Source organism: Chiloscyllium plagiosum, chromosome 3 (assembly GCF_004010195.1).
Source record: "Chiloscyllium plagiosum isolate BGI_BamShark_2017 chromosome 3, ASM401019v2, whole genome shotgun sequence".
Lineage (NCBI taxonomy): Eukaryota > Metazoa > Chordata > Chondrichthyes > Orectolobiformes > Hemiscylliidae > Chiloscyllium > Chiloscyllium plagiosum.
The window spans coordinates 46095892-46117645 of record NC_057712.1 but is presented as its reverse complement, the minus strand read 5'-3'; the positions used below and the strand labels follow the sequence as shown (position 1 = coordinate 46117645).

The 21754-nt window shown below is 39.8% G+C and overlaps 1 protein-coding gene across 4 annotated transcripts in view; it reads left to right on the top strand.

Annotated features, from left to right (window-relative positions):
• The window catches only part of LOC122548634 (protein eyes shut homolog), a 163230-nt gene that overhangs the window by 16712 nt on the left and 124764 nt on the right, over positions 1–21754 (top strand). For all 4 annotated transcript variants that reach the window (XM_043687470.1, XM_043687469.1, XM_043687468.1 and 1 more), the window contains exon 2: positions 9231–9335. In XM_043687470.1, coding sequence (XP_043543405.1) covers positions 9302–9335 — 34 coding nt within the window. In that variant the 5' untranslated portion in view covers positions 9231–9301. The remainder of the gene's footprint in view (positions 1–9230; positions 9336–21754) is intronic.

Sequence of the window (21754 nt, the reverse complement as noted above, 5' to 3'; positions counted from 1 at the left end):
ATAAACCTGTTGGACTATAACCTGGTCTTATGTGATTTGTAACTGATGGAAGCGTGGTGAGGTAAATTCAATTGAGGCATTCAAGAGAGTATTGGCTGATTATTTAAATCAAACACTTTTTAAAATGATGTGCCAGAGTATTGAGAAAAAGTATGAGATGATCAATAATTCCCGTTTGGAGAGCTGGTGCAGACACAATGAGCCAAACGGCATCATTCTGTGCTGTAACACTTTTCAAATCATAGAGTCATAGAGATGTACAGTATAGAAACATAGCGTTCACTCCAACTTGTCTATGCTGATCAGATATCCGAAATAAATCTACTCCCATTTGCCAGCACTTGGCTCATATCCTTCCAAACTCTTCCTATTCATATACCCATTCGGATGCCTTTTTAATGTTGTAATTGTACGAGCCTCCACCACCTCCTCTGGCAGCTTATTCCATATACACATTACCTTTTGCATGAAAAAGTTACCCCTTAAGTCCCTTTTAAATATTTCCCCCTCACCCTAAACCTAAGCCCTCTAGTTCTGGACTCCCCTAACCCAGGGAAAAGACCTTGTCCATTTACCCTATCCATGCCCCTTATGATTTTATAAATCTCTATAAGGTGACCCCTCAGCCTCTGATGGTCCAGGGAAAGATGCCCCAGCCTATTCGGCCTCTCCTTATAGCTCAAACCCTCCAACCCTGGCAACATCCTTGTCAATCTTTCTGAAACTCTTGCACATTTCACAACATCCTTCCTATATGAGGGAGACCAGAATTGCATGCAATATTCCAGTAGTGGCCTAACCAAATGACCTGTACAACTGCTGTCTCTTTTTTCTGTGGCTCAATGTGGTACTTCAATGTACCGTGCCCCTGTGAAGTGTCACAGGAAGTTGTTATGGATTGAGAGCAGTATATAACTACAGGTCGTATTTTGTTGGAAACTATAGGTGTAGGGTTCACGAGGTCACAATAAAATCTGGAACACTCAGTCTCAATGATGAGAAGGCAAAAAAGCAGATTCATTGATAAGCTTCATGAGAAAATTAGATTAACACCTGATGAGGAAGTACTTGTCAGGCTACTTGCAAAAGACCATGAGAAATGGGACTTATTTGGGCTTTTAAAGGAAATAACCTTTACAACTAATGGGGTAAATGGAGGAATGGGACTGATCAGGTTGTGCTACAGAGAGATAATTAAGATTCAATCTGGCTCAATTATCTCATCTTGTGCCATAATGACATGAAATCTTCCAGCATAAATTGTAGTCCTTTCATTCTTGAGATCTTATAATTTTGCCTCCTCATTTTTACTCCCCTATACATCGAAATATCTTGCCTAGCCTTAACACTTTCTGTACCTTCGCTTAATGCTAGCAGTTGTACCCATTTATGCTTTACACTTGCCAGTTTCCTGCAACGAGGATAACCATGGCACCACTGAATTTGCTGTAAAAGAGCTTTATTTTTCTGTTGATTCTTCTTGTACAAAATGGGGTGGATTGGGAACAACTTTTGAACATGGGAGAAAAAGCTGCTCTGCAGAAAATGGAAATGAAATGTAATAAAATGGAATCAAATAAATATTTTTTCTTCAGCTGATTCCATTACTCTACAAATTATTCAGTCATTATATGTTGATCATTAATCAAACTGAGCAAATGTTTGAATAACATGAAGATTTATCCCAATGTCTCCAACTTGCATTTCTCTCACAGTTGTACTGTGTCTCATAGGAATGTAGGGCCGTGACTAGGCTATTCAACTCATTGAGCCTGCCCTGACATCCAACATATCCATCAATCTTGTCTCCACTCACCATGTTATCCCCACAGCCCTTGATGTCACGAGTCTCCAAAAATCTGTCAATCTCTCTCTCTTGAGCATGCTCAATGACAAAACTATCACAGTCACCTGGGATAGAGACTTTGAAATATTCGTCACCCTCTAAGTGAACAAAATCCTCCTCATCTCAGGCTTACATACATGGAATTCCTACAGTGTGAAAACAGGCTATTTGAACCATCAAATCCATACTGAACCTCTGAAGAGCATCCCACTGAGACCCATCCCCATCCCTACATTTCCAATTGGCACGCACATTACTAGATACTACAGGCAATTTCCCATGGCCAATCCACCTAACTTGAACATCTTTGGAGTGTGAGAGGAAGCCAGAGCACCCAGAGGAAACCCACGCAGACACTGGGAGAATGTGCAAATTCCACACAGACAGTTGCCAGACACTGGAATCAAATACTGGTCCCTCACACTGCGAGGCAGCAGTGCTAACCACTGAGCCAGCCAGGGAAAGTAATGTCTACTCTGAAAGAATTTTAAGTTTCAATGAGATCACCTCTCATCCTTTGTAAAATGGAGAGAATACAGGCCCAGTCTCCTCAATCTCTCTTCATTGGACAATCAAAGTAAACTGTCCTGACATGTTCTACAGGAATGTGGTCAATTTAATGATTCTTTAACATTTTATGCTTTGTTCTAGTTGGAGCCATTTTCACAATACTAAAAGCAGTTATAACGTCCACTATGCAGTCACATATTAAGGGTGATTTTCCTATGTTTAGCATTTTGGATGTGTGTGCTATGAGTAGAGAACATCCTTTCTTGCTATCTATCACCTTAATGACAGAGGAATAGAATTTGTGCTGAGCAATTTTAGATTGTTGATCTTGCTGTGTCAAAACTGAGCATCACAACTTCAACTGGCTGGACCTGGCCTTACTGCTTGCCCCTAGTGGCTCTGGAGGAGATGGTGAACTGCTTTCTTAAACCTCTGTAGTCGAAGGTATAGATAGATCCACAATGCTATTAGGCAGGGAATTCCAGGGTTTTGGTCCAGCAACTCTGAATGAACAGCTAAATATTTCCATGTAAGGAAAGTGAGTAGTTTGGAAGGGAACTTGCATCTGGTGGTGGTATTCCCATGCATCTGCTGCCTTTGTCTTTCTAGATGATAGTGCTCATGGATTTGGAAGGTGTTGCTGAAGGATATTGCTGCACTCAACACGAGCCAGGACACGAGTTCCTTCCTGCAGGATTCCTAGCCTGTAACTAGCTCTTTTAGCTATTGTATTTATATGTTGTATCAAGTTCAGCTTCTGGTTAATGGTGACCAGGATATTGATAGTTGGGGGGTGGAGGGGTTGGGGAGTGTTATCAGACTTGATTGAAATGTTCTGGATTAGAGCAGTGCTGGAAAAGCACAGCAGATCAGGCAGCATTCGAGGAGCAAGAAATTCGACGTTTCAGGCAAAAGCCCTTCAGCAGTGATTGAAATGTTTAATTTCCAGTATGCTGTCAATGCGAAGCAGGTCAAAATTCACTATATGCTGTACACTCACTTGATGAGCGAAAAGTGTGTTGTTTCCATTTTCTGATTCTAAAGCATGACAAGTACATGAATTCTCTGGCATTGGTCTCCATTCCCTGTATGCATTTGAGTAAAGACGACTGGATAAAGAAGGTGAGGCTGCCCACTCCCTCCCCCCCCGAAGAGCACATTGAAGCTATGTCAAAAGATTTTTTATGTTAAAATTATTTCAACCTGCTTCTAAGAAGTGAAATTGTCAGTATAACATGTGGGCAGAGTTAGAAACAAATTGCAACAGAGGTCACGTCTGCTCAGTTCCAACATATCCAGACAAAGATTGTTGTTTTGTGAATTTGAGAGATGAAAAGCTCTTGACAACAGCATCTTAACTTTGTGAGGCAGCAGTCTTTATTCAAATAACATATTGAGCAAATCAAGGCCTGCTTGCTTCGAAGTTTTATAAATTGAATTGTGCAAGTTATGACACTTCATGTAATTGTTGTGAAGACTGTATCATTTTCTATTCCATACTTATTACTGTGGAGTGAAATCAAAAAAAGGATTGTTCATTAACAAAAAAGGACTGTAATAGGAATTGTTGTACTTTTAGAAATCATTTATTAAAATGCATTGTGAGTGATGTTTACAGTGCTGCTTTATTGAAATGTTTGGGCTCATGTTATTTGTAGATAGTCCAGTACGTGTGTGCACGCAGAGTGAGATTTGGTTGGAGTAAAGATAACTGAAGCCTGAAAAAAGTCAGTTATTTTCATTCACTAGTTGCTTTTAACCAGTAACTAAGAGACTTTGCAGATTGTGTTCCCAATCATCTTGTGTCTCTTTCAAAGAAGAGCTGAAAATGTGTTGCTGGAAAAGCGCAGCAGGTCAGGCAGCATCCAAGGAGCAGGAGAATCAACGTTTCGGGCATGAGCCCTGCTTCAGGAATCATGCCCGAAACGTCGATTCTCCTGGTCCTTGGATGCTGCCTGACCTGCTGCGCTTTTCCAGCAACACATTTTCAGCTCTGATCTCCAGCATCTGCAGTCCTCACTTTCTCTTTCAAAGAAGTAAAGGAACATGGAGAAAGGAGAATGAAAAACATCAAGCTGTTAAGAAACATTTTTTGTTTATAGAACTGGTATTATAGAACTTTTTCCCATTCTTTTCCCCCTCTATTTGTAAAATCAATAATTTTGTGTATGTGTGTGTTTTAAAAATGGTTAGAGTTTTAACTCATAGAGCCATATGTTACTTCACATATGTTTACTTCTGATTTGACTGCATTTACTTGTAATAAATACATGAATTGTATTTGCTAAGTGCAAGAACCTGGTCAGTATTTTCTATTGATCTGATTGCTATTTGAGGACTTTCTGTGCCTTGCTTGAATTATTAACTTATTTGCCGATCTTTGGAATAGTGAAATTTCGGAGTCAGCAAACATTCCCAAATGGGTTGTAACAGTGTGTTTGAAAGACATGACAAATCCAGTAATAATCCCTGTCTTACTAAATTCCATCTGACTTCAGCGTTCCTCTGATTCTTATTTTATAATGAAAGTATGAGGAAATATTTTGTGTGGGCCACTGTATCTCAAGTGGTACAGGCTTGCTGTAGAAACCCCTTTCCAAGGGCTGCTAGTGGTTGTTCTCTGTGCCTTGGGAACCAAGAGTGGAGGAGAGAACCCAAACTGGACTTGAATAGTTATAATCCACAGTATTCTTTTGGCGTGAGTATGAGAAAAGAACTTGTTCACTGGGAAACTGAGATACTGAAATGTAGAGTAATGAGGCAGTAATATATCTGATCATGCAACAGTGCCATCAGCAGTCATGTGTTAGTCTTTGAGAAGAGAAAAGGAACAGTTTGTATTGAAGAGACAGATATACTACCTCACAGTATATTATGAATTATCATAGAAGTAAAAGCAATAGCCACTTCTTGGAGAGTGTCAGGCCACAATTATCCAGAGTAGCATCCAAATAGGATCCTAAAAACAGAACTGAAAACTGAAGTCTGTGATTCACACCCACCTTGGTGTGACTGAGGAGAGAATTGGTTATACATTTTTTTTCATTGCATAATATGGATATTGCAATTGAGAGTCAATGATCATACCAGGATAAGAAGAAAAAGAAAAATATACCATCACCACATTTTTGAGGCAGGTTTGAGCTTACAAGTACGGGAGCAAGGAAACTGGTCCGTCCTCAATTATTATAATGCTTATGAAATGATGCAATTTTTTAGATAGAAGATCAAGTTGTTTCTGGATTGAAGTCAGATAAAGGAAAAACTTACCTTCCTAATATGACTATTACAGTTTCAACATTCTAAAGGTGTCTATACCTAATCTGTAGTTTTTCTCACTCTTTCATGTGATTTGGATGTCACAGGCAAGGCCAGCATATGTTCCTTATCCATATTTATCCTTGAATGAAATGGTTTGCAGGTCCACTTCAGAGTGTAGTTTAGAGTGAACCAATTGCTGTGAGCCTGGAACCATTTGTCAGCCAGATTGGGTGAGACTGACTGATTTACTTGCCTCAAGGATATGAGTGAACCAGATCTGCCTTTACACCAATTGATGATGATTATCATGGTCACTATCATGGAGAATAGCTTTCAAGTCCAGATTTAATAGCCCAAACATTCCAAACACCACAGGTGGATTGGAGTAATTCATTAGGACCATGTGGAAATCTCAATGCAGCTCATTCTGGTGCATTTCTCAAGAAGTTCAATTTTCCAATGAACTGGATCCCCTGCATAAGTTCATTGGAATCATAGAATTTCCAGTTCCAACTCACTTTAGCTTTATGCTCTAACTCCTGAGTAACGGTTAAGCTAAACCATTTACTTATCACTGACCTGACGACCTCCCCATTTATGGACCCAGCACCAGCCTCTCACTCTCACCCATGTTTCAATTGTTTTCAAATGTTTCCTCACCTCTGTTAAATGAGTGCTCTTTACTTTTAAACTATGACCCTTAGTTCTAGATTTTCCCAAAAGAGGAAGCTTCCTTTCAACATTCACCTGGACAGGGTGTTTTACAGATCATTCTGGTGTTATGTGAGTTTTGTCAACACAAATTGGTTATAATGCAATTGATGAATTGCGTACTATGTTTGGATAATGGGAACTTTCTACCGAACGGGTATGGTGATTTTTTTACAGCGATCTTCTACAGCGCAATTTTCTGTAGCAGTTTTTCATAGCGTGATTTTCTATAGCACGAGGTCAAAGTGGAATGCATCTAACGCCTTATAGCAGAATGATCTGTATGTTTCAATGAAGTTGTCTCTGACTCTTCTAAATTCAGATACAGGCCCAGCTTCTCTAGCCTTTCCTCATAAGGCAATCCACTCATCGCAAGTGTTAGTCCAGTAAACCTTCTCTGAATACAATGTGGCTGGGGCGGTGCTGCTGGACATTTATCCATGGAATACACTATGCTAACTGCTGTAAAAGGGGTGTTGTTTCCATGGAATACACCACGCTAAATGCTGTAAAAGGGGTGTTATTTTCATGGAATAAACATGCTAACTGCTGTAAAAGGGGTATTGTTTTCTTGGAATACACCACGCTAACTGCTGTAAAAAGGGTGTTGTTTCCCTGGAAAACACTACACCAATTGCTGTAAAAGGGGTGTTGTTTCCATGGAATACACCATGCTAACTGCTGTAAAAGGGGTGTTGTTTCCATGGAATACACCATGCTAACTGCTGTAAAAAGGGTGTTGTTTCCATGGAATACACAACACTAACTGCTGTAAAAAGGGTGTTGTTTCCATGGAATACACCATGCTAACTGCTGTAAAAGGGGTGTTGTTTCCATGGAATACATAACGTTAACTGCTGTAAAAGGAGCATTATTTCCATGGAATGCACCATGCTAACTGCTGTAAAAAGGGTGTTGTTTCCCTGGAATACACCATGCTAACTGCTGTGAAAGGGGTATTGTTTCCATGCTAATTCTCTCCGCTGATAGTTATAAGAATTCAGGAGTTAGTCTGCACTGTTTCATGACAACAGGCTCCCATGCAGCATAGAACAGATCAAGACCATTAATAGAATTTAAATCCCACCAACTGCTTGGGTGGAATTGGAACCCTGCTCTCTAAATCATTAGCCTTTGCCTCTCACTTTACTGGTCGAGTGACATTACCACTATCACTTCAGTGGAATTGTCAGAAATGTGGCAGCCAATTTGTGCACAGCAAGCTCCTACAAATAACAGTTGGGAACAATCAGAACATCTGTTTTTGTGATGCTGAATGACAGAAACTGTTGACCAGGAAGTTCGAGAGAATTTGGAGATGGTAGGGATTGCAGATGCTGGAAGCCAGAGTCAATAGATGTGGAGCTGAAGACACACAGCACAAGAGACAGCATTAGACGAGCTGGAACATCAACGTTTCAGGCATTGAGGACATCACTGAACATGGAAGAGTGGAAATTACGGTCCCCACCAGTCTCCAAATCAAATCCATCAACCTCCATCACTGCCGCCACATACAATCAGACTCCACAACCAAAACAATATTTCCTTCCCAACCCTTTCCTACTTTCCGCAGGGACCATTCACTCCATGACACCCTTGTCAGCTCTACACTCCCCACCAACCTCTCCTCTTTAACCTATACCTTTCCCTGTAACCACAACACTTGCCTCTACACCTTCCCTCTCACCTCCATCCAACCCCCAAATAATCCTTCCAGATCCAGCCCAGTTTCACCTGAAGATCTGATGTGCACCTGATGTGGTCGCTTCTATATCAGGGAGACCAAACACACACTCGAAAATCGGTACATATAACACCTGTGCTCCGCACGCACCAACCAACATAACCTTCCGGTTGCCATCCATTTCAATTCCCCCTCCCACTCTCCTAGCAATATGTCCATCCTTGGCCTCCTCCACTGTGAATGTGAGGCCAAATGAAAACTGAAGGAGCAACACTTTATATTTCACCAAAGGAGTTTACAGCCCAATGGCTTCAATATAGAGTTCACCAGCTTCAAAATCTCCCCACGCCCAGTCCTACCTCTCCTCCCCACCTCCTTACTCTAACCCAACCTGTCTATGTTCCTATTCACATACCCACTCCACCCCTCCCCACTGACCAAACATGATTACCCCCTATGTGCATTCCCCCAACACCATCCCAGCTCCCTGCCCCCAGCCCCACTTTCTCCCTCTATTTATTTCTGGGCTCCCTGCCCCCTTCTCAGTCCTAATAAAGGGTCGCAGCCCAAAACTCCAACTTTTCAGCTACTCCTATGCTCTCTGACCTGCTGTGCATCTCCAGCTTCATATCTATTAATTCGAGAGAACTTGTTATTTTCCCTTCAACATCTTATTGGTTTTATGTTTCATGCAAAATCAAAATGGTGCCTCTCCCAGCACCATTCCTCCTCACCTGGACTGGTCTGTTAGCTGAGATCTTGTGTTCAGTTGTCTGAAATAAGATTTGAACCCACAAACCCCTGAGTCTGAGGCATCAATGCTATTCACCAAGCCATGATTGGAAGTTTAGGATAGCCTGGAACATAATAATAGTGACACACGCACCCAAGAGTAATGGCATGTTTTGTCATCTCCCTGTTGCTCTGCTTAGGCCTCAGTAACCATAAAGATAATCTTCCCTCAAGTTCAATGCATCTAAACCACTTCGACTAATAGGCACTAATGGGTTGAATAGGCTTAGATTTCTGATGCATATAGAGAGCAAGAGTGAAAGAATGTGTTGACTTGCTATGTATCTCGCCCAGTAGACAGGCATTTTGTGAACTTGTAAAGCCAGATTATATTGATGTGGCACGAACTGTGAAGCGACATTAGCTGCCTGTTCCAGCTCAACATGATTTATAGTTTTAATGTTTCATTTTCTTTCCTTGCAGACAAGAAGTGCGCAACAGACATTGATGAATGTGCTTCTGATCCCTGCAAAAATGGAGCAACTTGTGTAAATATGATTGGCGAGTACTCTTGTGGTTGTGTGCAAGGTGAGCGATCATGTTCAGAGGAGCAAATCAAGCGATAAATACCCTGCTAACATTTTGCTTTATTTTTCGTCACGACGCAGTTGTGAATACAGCTGGATAGCCCATCCTGTCTTATCTTCAAATTTCAATAATATTCAAAAAGCTTGCTGTTGCAGCTTTGTGTATTACCACCTTTTCAGAGAACATTATACATATTTCAATGCCATTCTCTTTTTTTTTAAATTTGCTGCATAAATCCCAAAGGAAAGCTGTTACATATTAATGGGCCAATGCACCTAGCAGAAGTTCACAGATAAAGCCTGCTGCTATCTATTCCACACTCCATGGGGGATTCTTTTTTCATGTTTCATTAAAACATGCACACTCGTTTGAGATGCTTCAAACTCTTTCTTTTGTGTTGCTGTGTTAGAAAGGGGTTAGACTAACAAAGCTTAGGCCTCAGTAATATTATTTGTGGTAACAACGGGAAAAAAGTGCAAAATAATCTGGAGGGAAAAATTGGATATTTCTGTGACTTTAGAAGGTGACAATAAGAATGTCAGTGCATTGTGTAGAAATCAGCAGTCGCTAGGAGGCAAGTTCAAAAAGAGGGTTGGAGTGTTATTTTCAGCTCCTGATGTAGATGAACATAATTATTTAAACAATCATCATTTTCAGGATTAGGCAAAGTATTATAGATTATTATGGAAGCAAATAAGAGAGTTAACAATTTTGCACGAATTACTACATGTGCATTTAATGGGCAATTTAAAGTTGCTCTGATCAGCGACTGGTAAAGTGTTGATACTGCTAGCGTGCACTTGGCTTTCTGTTGATCAAGTGGGAAGACATAATTTGCGAGAAGGCTCATGCGGAACCTAAACACCAGTGTCAGCACCAGCTGTGTCAAAAGACCTGTTTCTGTGCTGTATATTCTATGTAACTAGGTTCCCAAAAGTACAGGAATTGCTTTGAGGAAATGCAAATGTTGATTGAGAGCATTTTTGGTCCATCATCTTTGAACCTTATCAGAGAAGATAAAGTTAAGAACTTCAGAGTGAGCAACAAAACCGTACACGTATACTAGCTTATAGAAATAGTGGAAACATGCCCAAAGTACTGAACAAGAGGGTAATCAGCCAAAATATGGTGTCAATCTGGAGGAGAGGGTACTAAGAATGTTGACTAAAAGCTTGGTCAAAGTCAGGTTGGGGGGTGGAGGGGGTGGTCTCAAGGCTTGAAGAAGGAGACAAGGAGGAGAAAACGCCTATGAAAGACATTTAGCAACTTAGAAACTTGAAAACTGGGAAGGGTGAGAGAGGTCTGAGAGCTTCAAAACAGCATGAAGCTTTGTTCATTTATCTTTCAAAACTTGGATGATTTAACAATAATTTATGATCATATTGCTCTTCAAAGAGTTTATTGGCGATAATAAAGTTATTTGGAGCAGTAGTGTTTATTAATCATAACTTAATAAAAGTAAATTAGGTTTCACATAGTAAAGATGGCAATGCAGGTGATGTGCTGTAACAAAATGCAGTGGGAGGTTCTAGGTGACAATGTACTCCAAAGCAAATGCATAATAATTAAGTGCCAGTGATTCCAAAGCATTTATTCAATGCCTTTATATATTAAGACTTTGAGAGATAAGTTATTTCAACACTTTATTCCAGGACTTGGCCATCTCCTTTACGGTCTTCAATTTGCTCAGTGTCAGGAGGGCATCAGTGCAAATGAGGCAGAGAAGAGGACCCAGAATGTAGAAATGGAGGACCCATAGCTTTTGTAATTGTCTTGCAGGTTTGAGGTTCTTGCAACCCATATTTATGAAATTTGTGGTTGCAGGTTAGATGTGTCTTTTATTTCCATTGGAAGTCCCAAGTATTTTACAGTGTATGAAGTACTTTTCTGGAAGTTAGTCACTGTTTTAGGAATTGCAGCAGCCAATTTGCACACTGCTACTTTCTTTTAAAAACAAGACAATAATTGTCAGACAATACATTTTAATGTTAATGGAGGGATAAATCTTGACCAGGATACTGGAGTTAATACCCCTGATTATCTTCAAAATAATACCACCGGATATTTTGCATCTACCTGAGATGGTACATGCAACCTGGGTTTAATATCTCATCTGAAAGACAGTACCTCCAGCAATGCAGCATTTCCTCAGGTTGTGAAACAGTTCATTCCATTCTTTAGTCTGTTTGCAAATCGATTTGTACAGAAGTCTGAACATAATATAGAACACTATAAAATAGCCATTTGTAAGTACGAGTAAATGTTTGTATGTGGGATCTTTAAAATTAATACCAATACATCACTATGAAGGACTGCCCTTATAAGTAGGATATTCATAAAATAGGGACCTCCCTGTTTTGCACTGGGAATTTGAGCTTGGAATCTTTTTCCCCAGTCCTGTGGTGGGATTTGAATCCATAGCCTGCTGATATAGATAAGAGTGCTACCAACTCAGCCGCAGCAGGTAAAATGAGCAATGACCCATGAATCATTTCATCCTAAACAATGGCATGTACAAAGAGACTGAGAGCCTTCTTAAAATGTGCAAGCGAGAGTCAAGGATCAGCAGTTGTCTGACAGTGAAGATCAGAGCTTGACCCACCAAGCAAAGAACGCAGCAATATTGCAATGACTGACAAATCACCACTGATTAAGATGTACAACAAGAAAATAAGACCCAAGCAGCATGATAATGTGCCACATAGACTATCCAAAAGTAAGTGTGCAAGATAAATCGAGTTTCCCCAAACTGGCAGCTCAACACACTGTTTAACTATATTTTTATTCAATTGTGGGACAAGGGCATCACTGACTGGCCAGCTTTTTATTGCCCACTCCTAGTTGTCCTTGAGAAATTGATGATGAACTGTTGCCTTAAAATAAGTCTGCAGTAGTGAGTACTGTTCTTTCTTGATTATATGTTTTATTGAGCTATGTCTCTTGATTAAGCTTAAAAATATAAGCCATAAGTACTAAGTTAGCCTGGAGCAGTGTTTTGTAGAGGAACAAGACAGTGTTATTTTCTGCGTTTGTAGATTCAAAGAAGCAAAAATGGCTTTTTTTGTTGGATATGGGAGTTTAGGGAGTTCCTCAGTTTGGGGTCTGAGGATTATATCTGCAATAAATGCCATTGGTTGCAAATCCTTTCAGATTGAATGGATCGGTTGGAGAGGCAGTTGGAGGCAATGAAGAATTTACAAGAGCAATAGAATGTGATGGATAGCAGTTATAGGAAGGGGGGAAAGTCTCAGGTACAGTCACATAGATGGGTTAACTCCAGGAAAGGTAAGAAAGGCAGGTAGTGCAGGAGTCTTCTGTGGCTATCCCCATTTCAAACAAGTATGCTGTTTTGGAAAATGTAGGGGGGGATGGAGTCTCAGGGGAGTATAGCATGAACAGCCAAGTTTCTGGTATTGAGACTGGCTGTAATGTAATGAGAGGAATGTCGGGTTCAAAGCGATCGATTGTGTTAGGGGGCTCTCTAGTCCGAGGTATAGACAGACGTTTCTGTGGCCAGCAGTGAAAAAGCAGAATGGAGTGCTTCTTCCCTGGTGCCAGGATCAAGGATTTCTCAGAGATGGTGCAGAATGTTCTCAAGGGTGTGAGGGACCAGCAGGAGATCATTACGCATGTTGGAACGAACGACATTGGAAGGGAAAAGGTTTAGATTCTGAAGGGAAATTACAGAGAGTCAGGCAGGAATTTAAAAAAGAGGTCCTCAAGAGTAGTAATATCTGAATTAGATTAGATTAGATTAGATTACAGTGTGGAAGCAGGCCCTTCGGCCCAACAAGTCCACACCGACCCGCTGAAGCGAAACCCACCCATATCCCTACATTTACCCCTTACCTAACACTACAGGCAATTTAGTATGGCCAATTCACCTGACCTTGCACAGCTTTGGATGGTGGGAGGAAACCGGAGCACCCGGAGGAAACCCACGCAGACACGGGGAGAACGTGCAAACTCCACACAGTCAATCGCCTGAGGCGGGAATTGAACCCGGGTCTCTGGCGCTGTGAGGCAGCAGTGCTAACCACTGCTATGGGCTAGTGAGGGTAGGAAAAAGAGGATACAGCAGATGAATATTTGGCTGAGAAGCTGGTGTACGTGAGAAAGATTCACATTTTTGGATCATTAGAAGCTGTTTTGGAGTAGAAGTGACCTGCACAAGTAGGATGGATTGCACCTAAATTAGAAGGGGACTAATATACTGGCAGGAGATTTGCTAGAGCTGATCAGGAGGATTTAAACTAGTAAGGTGGGGGGGGGGGTCAGTGGGACCGAGGGAGATAGTGAGGAAAGATTTCAATCTGAGATTGGTACAGTTGAGAACAAAGGTGAGTCAAAGAGAGCAGGCAGACACAAAACAGAGAACAAGGTAGGACTGATAAATTAAACTACATTTATTTCAATGCACGAGGCCTAACAGGGAAGGCAGATGAACTCAGGGCATGGTTAGGAACATGGGACTGGGATATCATAGCAACTACAGAAATGTGACTCAGGGATGGACAGGACTGGCAGCTTAATGTTCCAGGATACAAATTCTACAGGAAGGATAGCAAGGGAGGCAAGAGAGGAGGGGGAGTGGCGTTTTTGATAAGAGATAGCATTACAGCTGTGCTGAGGGAGGATATTCCTGGAAGTAAATCCAGGGAAGATATTTGGGTGGAACTGAGAAATAAAAAAGGGATGATCACCTTATTGGGATTGTATTATACCTTGGATGTTGCCTGACCTGCTGCGCTTTTCCAGCAACACATTTTTCAGCTCTGATCTCCAGCATCTGCAGTCCTCACTTTCGCCTTGTATTATAGACCCCCAAATAGTCAGAGGGAAAGTGAGAAACAAACTTGTAAGGAGATCTCAGTTATCTGTAAGAATAATAGGGTGGTTATGGTAGGGTATTTCAACTTTCCAAACATAGACTTGGACTTCCATAGTGATAAGGGTTTAGATGAAGAGGAATTTGTTAAGTGTGTACAAGAAAACTTTCTGATTCAGTATGTGGAGAATAGTATGTGCACCTACTAGAGAAGGTGCAAAACTTGACCTACTCTTGGGAAATAAGGCAGGGCAGGTGACTGAGGTGTCAGTGGGGAAGCATTTTGGGGCCAGCGACCATAATTCTGTTAGTTTTAAAATAGTGATGGAAAAGGATAGACCAGATCTAAAAGTTGAGGTTCTAAACTGGAAAAAGGCCAATTTCGATGGTATTAAACAAGAACCTACAAAAGCTGATTGGGCGCAGATGTTTGCAGGTAAAGGGACGGCTGGAAAATGGGAAGCCTTCAGAAATGAGATAATGAGAGTCCAGAGAAAGTATATTCCCATTAGGGTGAAAGGGAAGGCTGGTAGGTATAGGGAATGCTGGATGACTAAAGAAATTGATGGTTTGGTTAAGAAAAAGAAGGAAGCATGTGTCAGATTTAGACAGGATAGATCGAGTGAATCCTTATAGAGTATAAAAGCAGTAGGAGTCTACTTAAGAGGGAAATCAGGAGGCCAAAAAGGGGACATGAGATAGCTTTGGCAAATAGAATTCAGGAGAATCCAAAGGGTTTTTACAAATACATTAAGGACAAAAGGGTAACTAGGGAGAGAATAGGGCCCCTCAAAGATCAGCAAGGCGGTCTTTGTGTGTAGCCGCAGGAGATGGGGCAGATGCTAAACGAGTATTTTGAATCAGTATTTACTGTGGAAAAGGACATGGAAGATATAGAATGTAGGGAAACAGATGGTGACATTGTTAAAAATGTCCATATTACAGAGAAGGAATTGCTGGATGTCTTGAAATGAAGAAAAGCGAATAATTCCCTAGGACCTGATCAGGTGTACCCTAGAACTCTGTGGGAAGCTGGAGAAGTGATTGCTGGGCCTCTTACTGAGATATTTGTATCATCGATAGTCACAGGTGAGGTGCCAGAAGACTGAAGGTTGGCTAACATGGTACCATTATTTAAGAAAGGTTGTAAGGACAAGCCAGGGAACTACAGACCAGTGAGCCTGACGTCAGCGGTGAGCAAGTTGTTGGAGGGAATCCTGAAGGACAGTACGTACATGTATTTGGAAAGGCAAGGACTGATTATGAATAGTCAACATGGCTTTTTACGTGGGAAATCATGTCTCACAAACATGATTGAGTTTTTTGAAGAATTGATGAGGGTAGAGTGATAGATGTGATCTATGTGGACTTCAGTAAGGCATTCAACAAGTTTTCCCACAGGAGACTGGTGAGCAAGGTTAGATCTCATGGAATACAGGGAGAACTAGCCAAAAGGTAGAAGACAGAGGGTGGTAGTGGAGGAATGTCTTTCAGACTGGAGGCCTGTGACCAGTGGAGTGCCACAAAGATTGGTGTTGGGTCCACGACTTTTCGTCATTTATATAAATGTTTTGGATGTGAGTATAAGAGGTATAGTTAGTAAGTTTGCTGATGACACCAAAATGGGAGGTGTAGTGGACAGTGAAGAAGGTTACCTCAGATTACAGTGGGCTGCAGAGTGGCAGATGGAGTCTAATTTAGCTAAATGTGAGGTGTTGCATTTTGGTAAAGCTAACCTTAGCAGGACTTATACACTTAATGGTAAGGTCCTTGGGAGTGTTGCTGAATAAAGAGAACTTGGAGTCCAGGTTCATAGCTCCTTGAAAGTGGAGTTGCAGGTAGACAGGGTAGTGAAGAAGGCATTTGCTTTGCTTTCATTTATTGTTCAGAGTATTGAGTACAGGGGTTGAGAGGTCATGTTGCAGCTGTCCAGCACATTGGTTAGGCCACTGTTGGAATGTTGTGTGCAATTCTGGTCTCCTTCCTATCGGAAAGATATTGTGAAACTTGAAAGGGTTCAGAAAAAATTTACAAGGATGTTACCAGGGCTGTTTTCCCTGGAGCATCGGAGGCTGAGGTGTGATCTTATAGAGGTTTATAAAATCATGAGGGGCATGGATAGGATAAATAGGCAAAGTCTTTTCCCTGGGGCGGGGGAGTCTAGAACTAGAGGGCATAGGTTTAGGGTGAGAGGGGAAAGATATAAAAAAGACCTACGGGACAACGTTTTCCACACAGAGGGTGATACGTGTATGGAATGAGCTGCCAGAGGAAGTGGTGAGGCTAGTACAATTGCAACATTTAAAAGGCATGTGGATGGGTATAGGAAGGGTTTGGAGGGATATGGGCCCGGTGCTGGCAGGTGGGATTAGATTGGGTTGGGATATCTGGTCAGCTTGGACGGGTTGGACCGAAGGGTCTGTTTCCATGCTGTACATTTCTATGACTCTTTGACTCTGTCAGCAATGAGGCCCATGATTCCTTGTAGGGTCTGAAAGATTTTAAAATGAGGATGAGAAATCTAACATTGGAACTGCAAAGGGTGAAATTTGGGAAAGCAGCCAAGTGAAATTGCGACAAAAGCTTTACACAGCTGTAATTATTAGCTACACAAAGATTTCTCAAATGAATGTTCCAGAAATGTTAAGAAGGTACAGTTTAAATAGCATAGTTGATGAATATATGAGGGAAACATAACTGAAGAAATATATTTGCAGAATTTAACACTTAAGACTGATGCAGCTGGACAAACAAGTGTGCTCCTTAAATGCAAGATACAATGAAGAAATACCAATGGATGACAGCCATGATTGAAGTGTAATAGAATACATTCAAAACTATTTAGCTTGATGCAATGTATTAAGAAATTGAAATAATATACAATGACCAACAGACTACATTGAGAAACAGAACGATGCATCATAATTGATACAAAACAATGAGAAGTGAACTAACTATAGCTGATGCCACAACAGTAAACCAAAGAAATGAAACATTGCTTTATGCTTGATTTGGTATAATGGAAAGAGATGCATTGCACTGTAGCTAATGCAGTATGAGAGGATAATTTGTGCTGAGGCTTCTGTATCACATTCAGAGACAATATGCTATTTTTGGGCACAATACAATAGGCCACAGGCAATTGGAACTAATGAAATACAAACAGAGGCACACACCAAATGCTACAATCATATGAATCAAAATGTAAAGGTCCCATGAACTAAGGAGGAGGAAACGTTAACACGACGAAACAAGTATTTAAGTGAAAAGAGAATAGCAACTCGGAAAGTTGGCAAGTCTCCTATAACTTAATGGGAACAGGTTGAAAAGCGAAGTCAAATGAAGACGAGCCAGAGAGATAATGTTACCAGCAGTTGAGAGAATAGCGCAAAGCACTGCAACACACTTGAGCAAGAAAAAATCTTTGAGCACTGTAGACATATTTGGGGCAGCTGTGTCAAGAATCCTTTGCCTTTTTTCTGAGTGCATTTCTTCAAACCATGGATTTGCCAGTACTGTCCAGTAATGACTGATTAACAATGACCCTGGCACTGTCATAGAGATTTGCATCAAAATTAATGGATATTTTTAAAAAGAAATAAATGTTGAATGCCAGACTGTTCATGACCAATAAAGGTTTTAATCAAATATAAAGACATTTGGCAGCAGTTTGCCATATTAATTATTGCTGGTCAGTTAACTATTCTGTTTCAAGTTGGGGATTCTGAGTCAGTGGGCAGGAGGAAAATAATATTGTTTGGAAAGGATAAAATGGATGTCCTTTGTTAATGTATTTCAACATTAGAACAACCCACCAAACAAATACATATTTATGTATCACAAAGATGTCTTAATCCTTCTCTGACATTCACTTAGTGAATGAGACTACAGTGCCCTCTTGTCGTAGTAGATTTGTTAACAGGTGCAAGAGGTTTTTTCACCCCAAGAAGCTTTATTACTAATAGCTCAAGGCCATACAGTTGTTAACTATGGGAAATATGCTTCACAGTTGATTGACAACAATACTGCTAGTGCATTAGCATCTTGTTAATTATGGACCAGCTTTGCAACACCAAAAATATAATTTTGCAGCAAATCTTGCCCAGAGTGAATTTGAACTTATCAGATTTGATTAGTATACCATCAAATTTCATATTTTCCACATACTTAGATCATTGACATGGGATTCTAAGTGAAATGTCTAAAATGATTAAAAGATATAATGGTTTGGATTGGAGAGAAACTGTTTTCTCTGAAGTTGTTTTCACACCTTAGCATGGGAAGTGGGCCATTCACAGGTATATTGGAGCAGGAGCTGACCATTCAACTTCACATGCTAGCTCTGACATTCTGGATTATGGCTGATCATCTACGTTTATGCCATTTTCCCACACTGTCCTAATATTCCCTCATCAAATTCATCTCCAGAAATTTATCAACTTATACTTTCAACATATTCAATGACTAAGATTTCACAGTTGTGTTGCATGGACAATTCCAAAGATTCAGGGGTTATTTCAGACAGCATTTCCTAACACATATAGGCATGTGAAAGTCTGGAACTCTCATCCATGGACTAATAATGGAGGCTGAGGTTTAATTGAAAATTTCACAACTCAGTTTGATAAACAATTGTTAGGCCAAGGTATTAAGGTTTACACCATCAAGATGGGTGAATGGACTTGATATCTAGATCAACTATGAATTAAGTAAATTGTGAAACAGGTTCAAGGGACTGATTGGCCTCTGTCTGTTCCTATGTTTTTGTCCTAGGTTTATAAATTATAACTGTATTCCTCCACATATTTTTAGATTGTGAATACCATCTTACATATTTCAAATTGAGACAGGGAATCCTACTGTTGTGCAGCTCATATTTCCATTCCCCACATACAGGCGAGACAAGCAGCTTTGTCCACATGTTGACAGTGCACTGGAAGCCTACATAACACTGAACCACCTTTTCAAGTGAGTTGCTGTTGCTCACCCAAAGACTTTCAATTTCATGAAATTTCCTGGACGCTGCTCCTTAAGAAAAGAGGGAAAAGAAAACACAGAATATTTTTTAAATGGATGATTAACTAAAACAACTATAGAAGAAATCCATCTTGCCAGAAATGTCTGTTTGAAAAATGACCATTTGGACATATAAGTTATCTAACACTTGACATACATATACAACGATTATTACTTCCATTCACCCTGGGATGTAGGCATTCCAGGCTGTCCTGAAAGGCAACATTTCCAGAAGAGAAACAAAACAGATAATGAACCAATTGTTTTCTTTCTGACTGTACAACAGCTGCATGGTCATTTTTTTCTAGATTGCATCTTTCTTATTAACAGATTTTATCTTTGAATAATGAATTAAAAATTTCAAACAACCATATTGAAATTTTTAACTTTAATTCTTTATTATAAATCCTATGCTCTGGATTCTTATTCTAGTATGATGATGCATTCATGTTTCCCACATTAGTTCCCCAGTAAATAACCACTATGCTATCTACATTAGTTGAAGCATTAAATGATTTAAGACAAACAGGTTAATGTGCACATTGTCTTTGCAGGAATATAATGCAAACACACTAAGTCTTGTCAGATAATAGCATCAGTGGACATCTTTAGGTTTACAAACTCAAACTAGATATTCATAAGCTCATTCTCAGAAAACAGCATGGATGACTGAAATAAGTGCACTGCTGTCATAAGAAGCTACATGAAATGTTAAATTATCACCCATACTGTATAATTAGCTAATGAAGCCAGCAGCACAAAAACAGAGAGTGGGTGGTGGATTGAATGAAGAAGTATGGTTTAAGAAAAGCTCATCAAGGAAAACAAAGCAAGCAAATAAAATTAGCAAAGTAGTAGATGAGAAGTGATAAGCTCATGGCTAGTGATACCAGTGAACAGATTGTTACTTTACTTCCATATTCTGATACAAGTTAATCTAAGATGTGAACCAACCCAATAATTATTAGCCAACTGAAACCAAGCATAATAAGAGTTTCACATTCAATTTGAAGGTGAGAAACTTTGGACTGAAACTAGTATCTTAAACTTAAATAAAGGCAATTGTAAGAGTTGAAAGGTAGAGTTTACCAGTGTAGACTCAGAAGATACCATAGGTTGAAAGGTAAAGTGGTAGATATTTATGATAAATATTTAAGGTGATACTTCAACTCTCAAAAAGGTATATTCCAATGAGAAAGAATGATTTTTTATGAAGGGTGAACAATCATGGCTAACTAAGGAAGTTAACAGAGCATCAAAATGAGAGAAAAGTGTACAATGCTGTGAAAATTAATAGTGGACTAACAGATTTGGGCAATTTTTAGAAAGCATGGACTGGCTAAATAAGGAACAAAGAGGGAAGAGTTGGAATGTGAAAGTTAACGAGCAAGAAATATGAAATTGTAAGAGTTCATTAAATATTTAAAATAAGAGTAATTAAAGGAAATGTTGGCCCCTTAGGTAATGAACCTGGAGAAGTAATAATGGGGAAACAACATACACCTTTTCAATATCCTTTACTTTGAATTTCTTTACTTTGGATGATAACTAAAATAATGCCAGGAATGTTAAATGGTAAAAAGGAGAAACTTTAAACAAAGTCATTATCATTGAGAAAAAGTAGAGCAAAGTCTAATAAGTTAGAAGCCAGCAAGTCTCCCAGACTGAAATCTTGAAGAAATGGGTGCAGCAATAACAAATGTATTAGTTATCATCATCCAGGTAAAAAAATAGAATCCATTATTAAGGAAACTGAAGAAAAATATTTTATAAATTACAATACAATTAAGTAAATCGTATATTGTTTTCGGAAAAGGAAATAGTTGTTGCCATATTTATTACAGTTCTTTAGCATGTAACAAGAAATGTTGGTAAAGGCGAACTATGTATAGTGAATAGATTGCTAAAAGATACTCAATGACATGCCATAGTAAGTTATAACTCAGATAAGAGCTCACAGTTTTGAGGGATAGTACATTGACAGAAGTAGAAATTTGACGAATAAATGGAAAACAGAGTTGGGATAAATGGGTTGTTCTTAGATTTATAAAACTGCAGCAAATGGGATGCCACAGAGATCAGTCCCTTGGCCATAATTATTTATAGTGTACAGTAACGACTTGGATAAAGGTCTTTGAGTATATTCATAGCCAAATCAAGTGCTGGGAAAATGGGAGCTTTACAGTTGGGATGGGCTTCATTTTGAGCAACGTTGGGATCAGTATCCTGGTGAGCCATACATAGGGCAGTAGAGAATGTTTTAAGATAAATAATCAGAGACAGAGAGTTGGCAGGGACTGTATGAGAAGAGATGTAATAAATCAAAGGAACACTATAGATAATAGAGGGAGGTAATCATCTGAATAACTTAAGAATTCACCAGACAAAGATTACAAACCAAGTTAAAGCAGAGAAAAGGCTCTGTATCTGAATGCTTGCAACATTCATAAAAAATATAACTGGATGATTGATTAACTCCGCTAGAAATCAATATACGTGATATATAATCATTACAGAGACATGGTTACAGGAACATCAGGGCTGGGAACTTGAATATTAAAGGGTATTTTACATT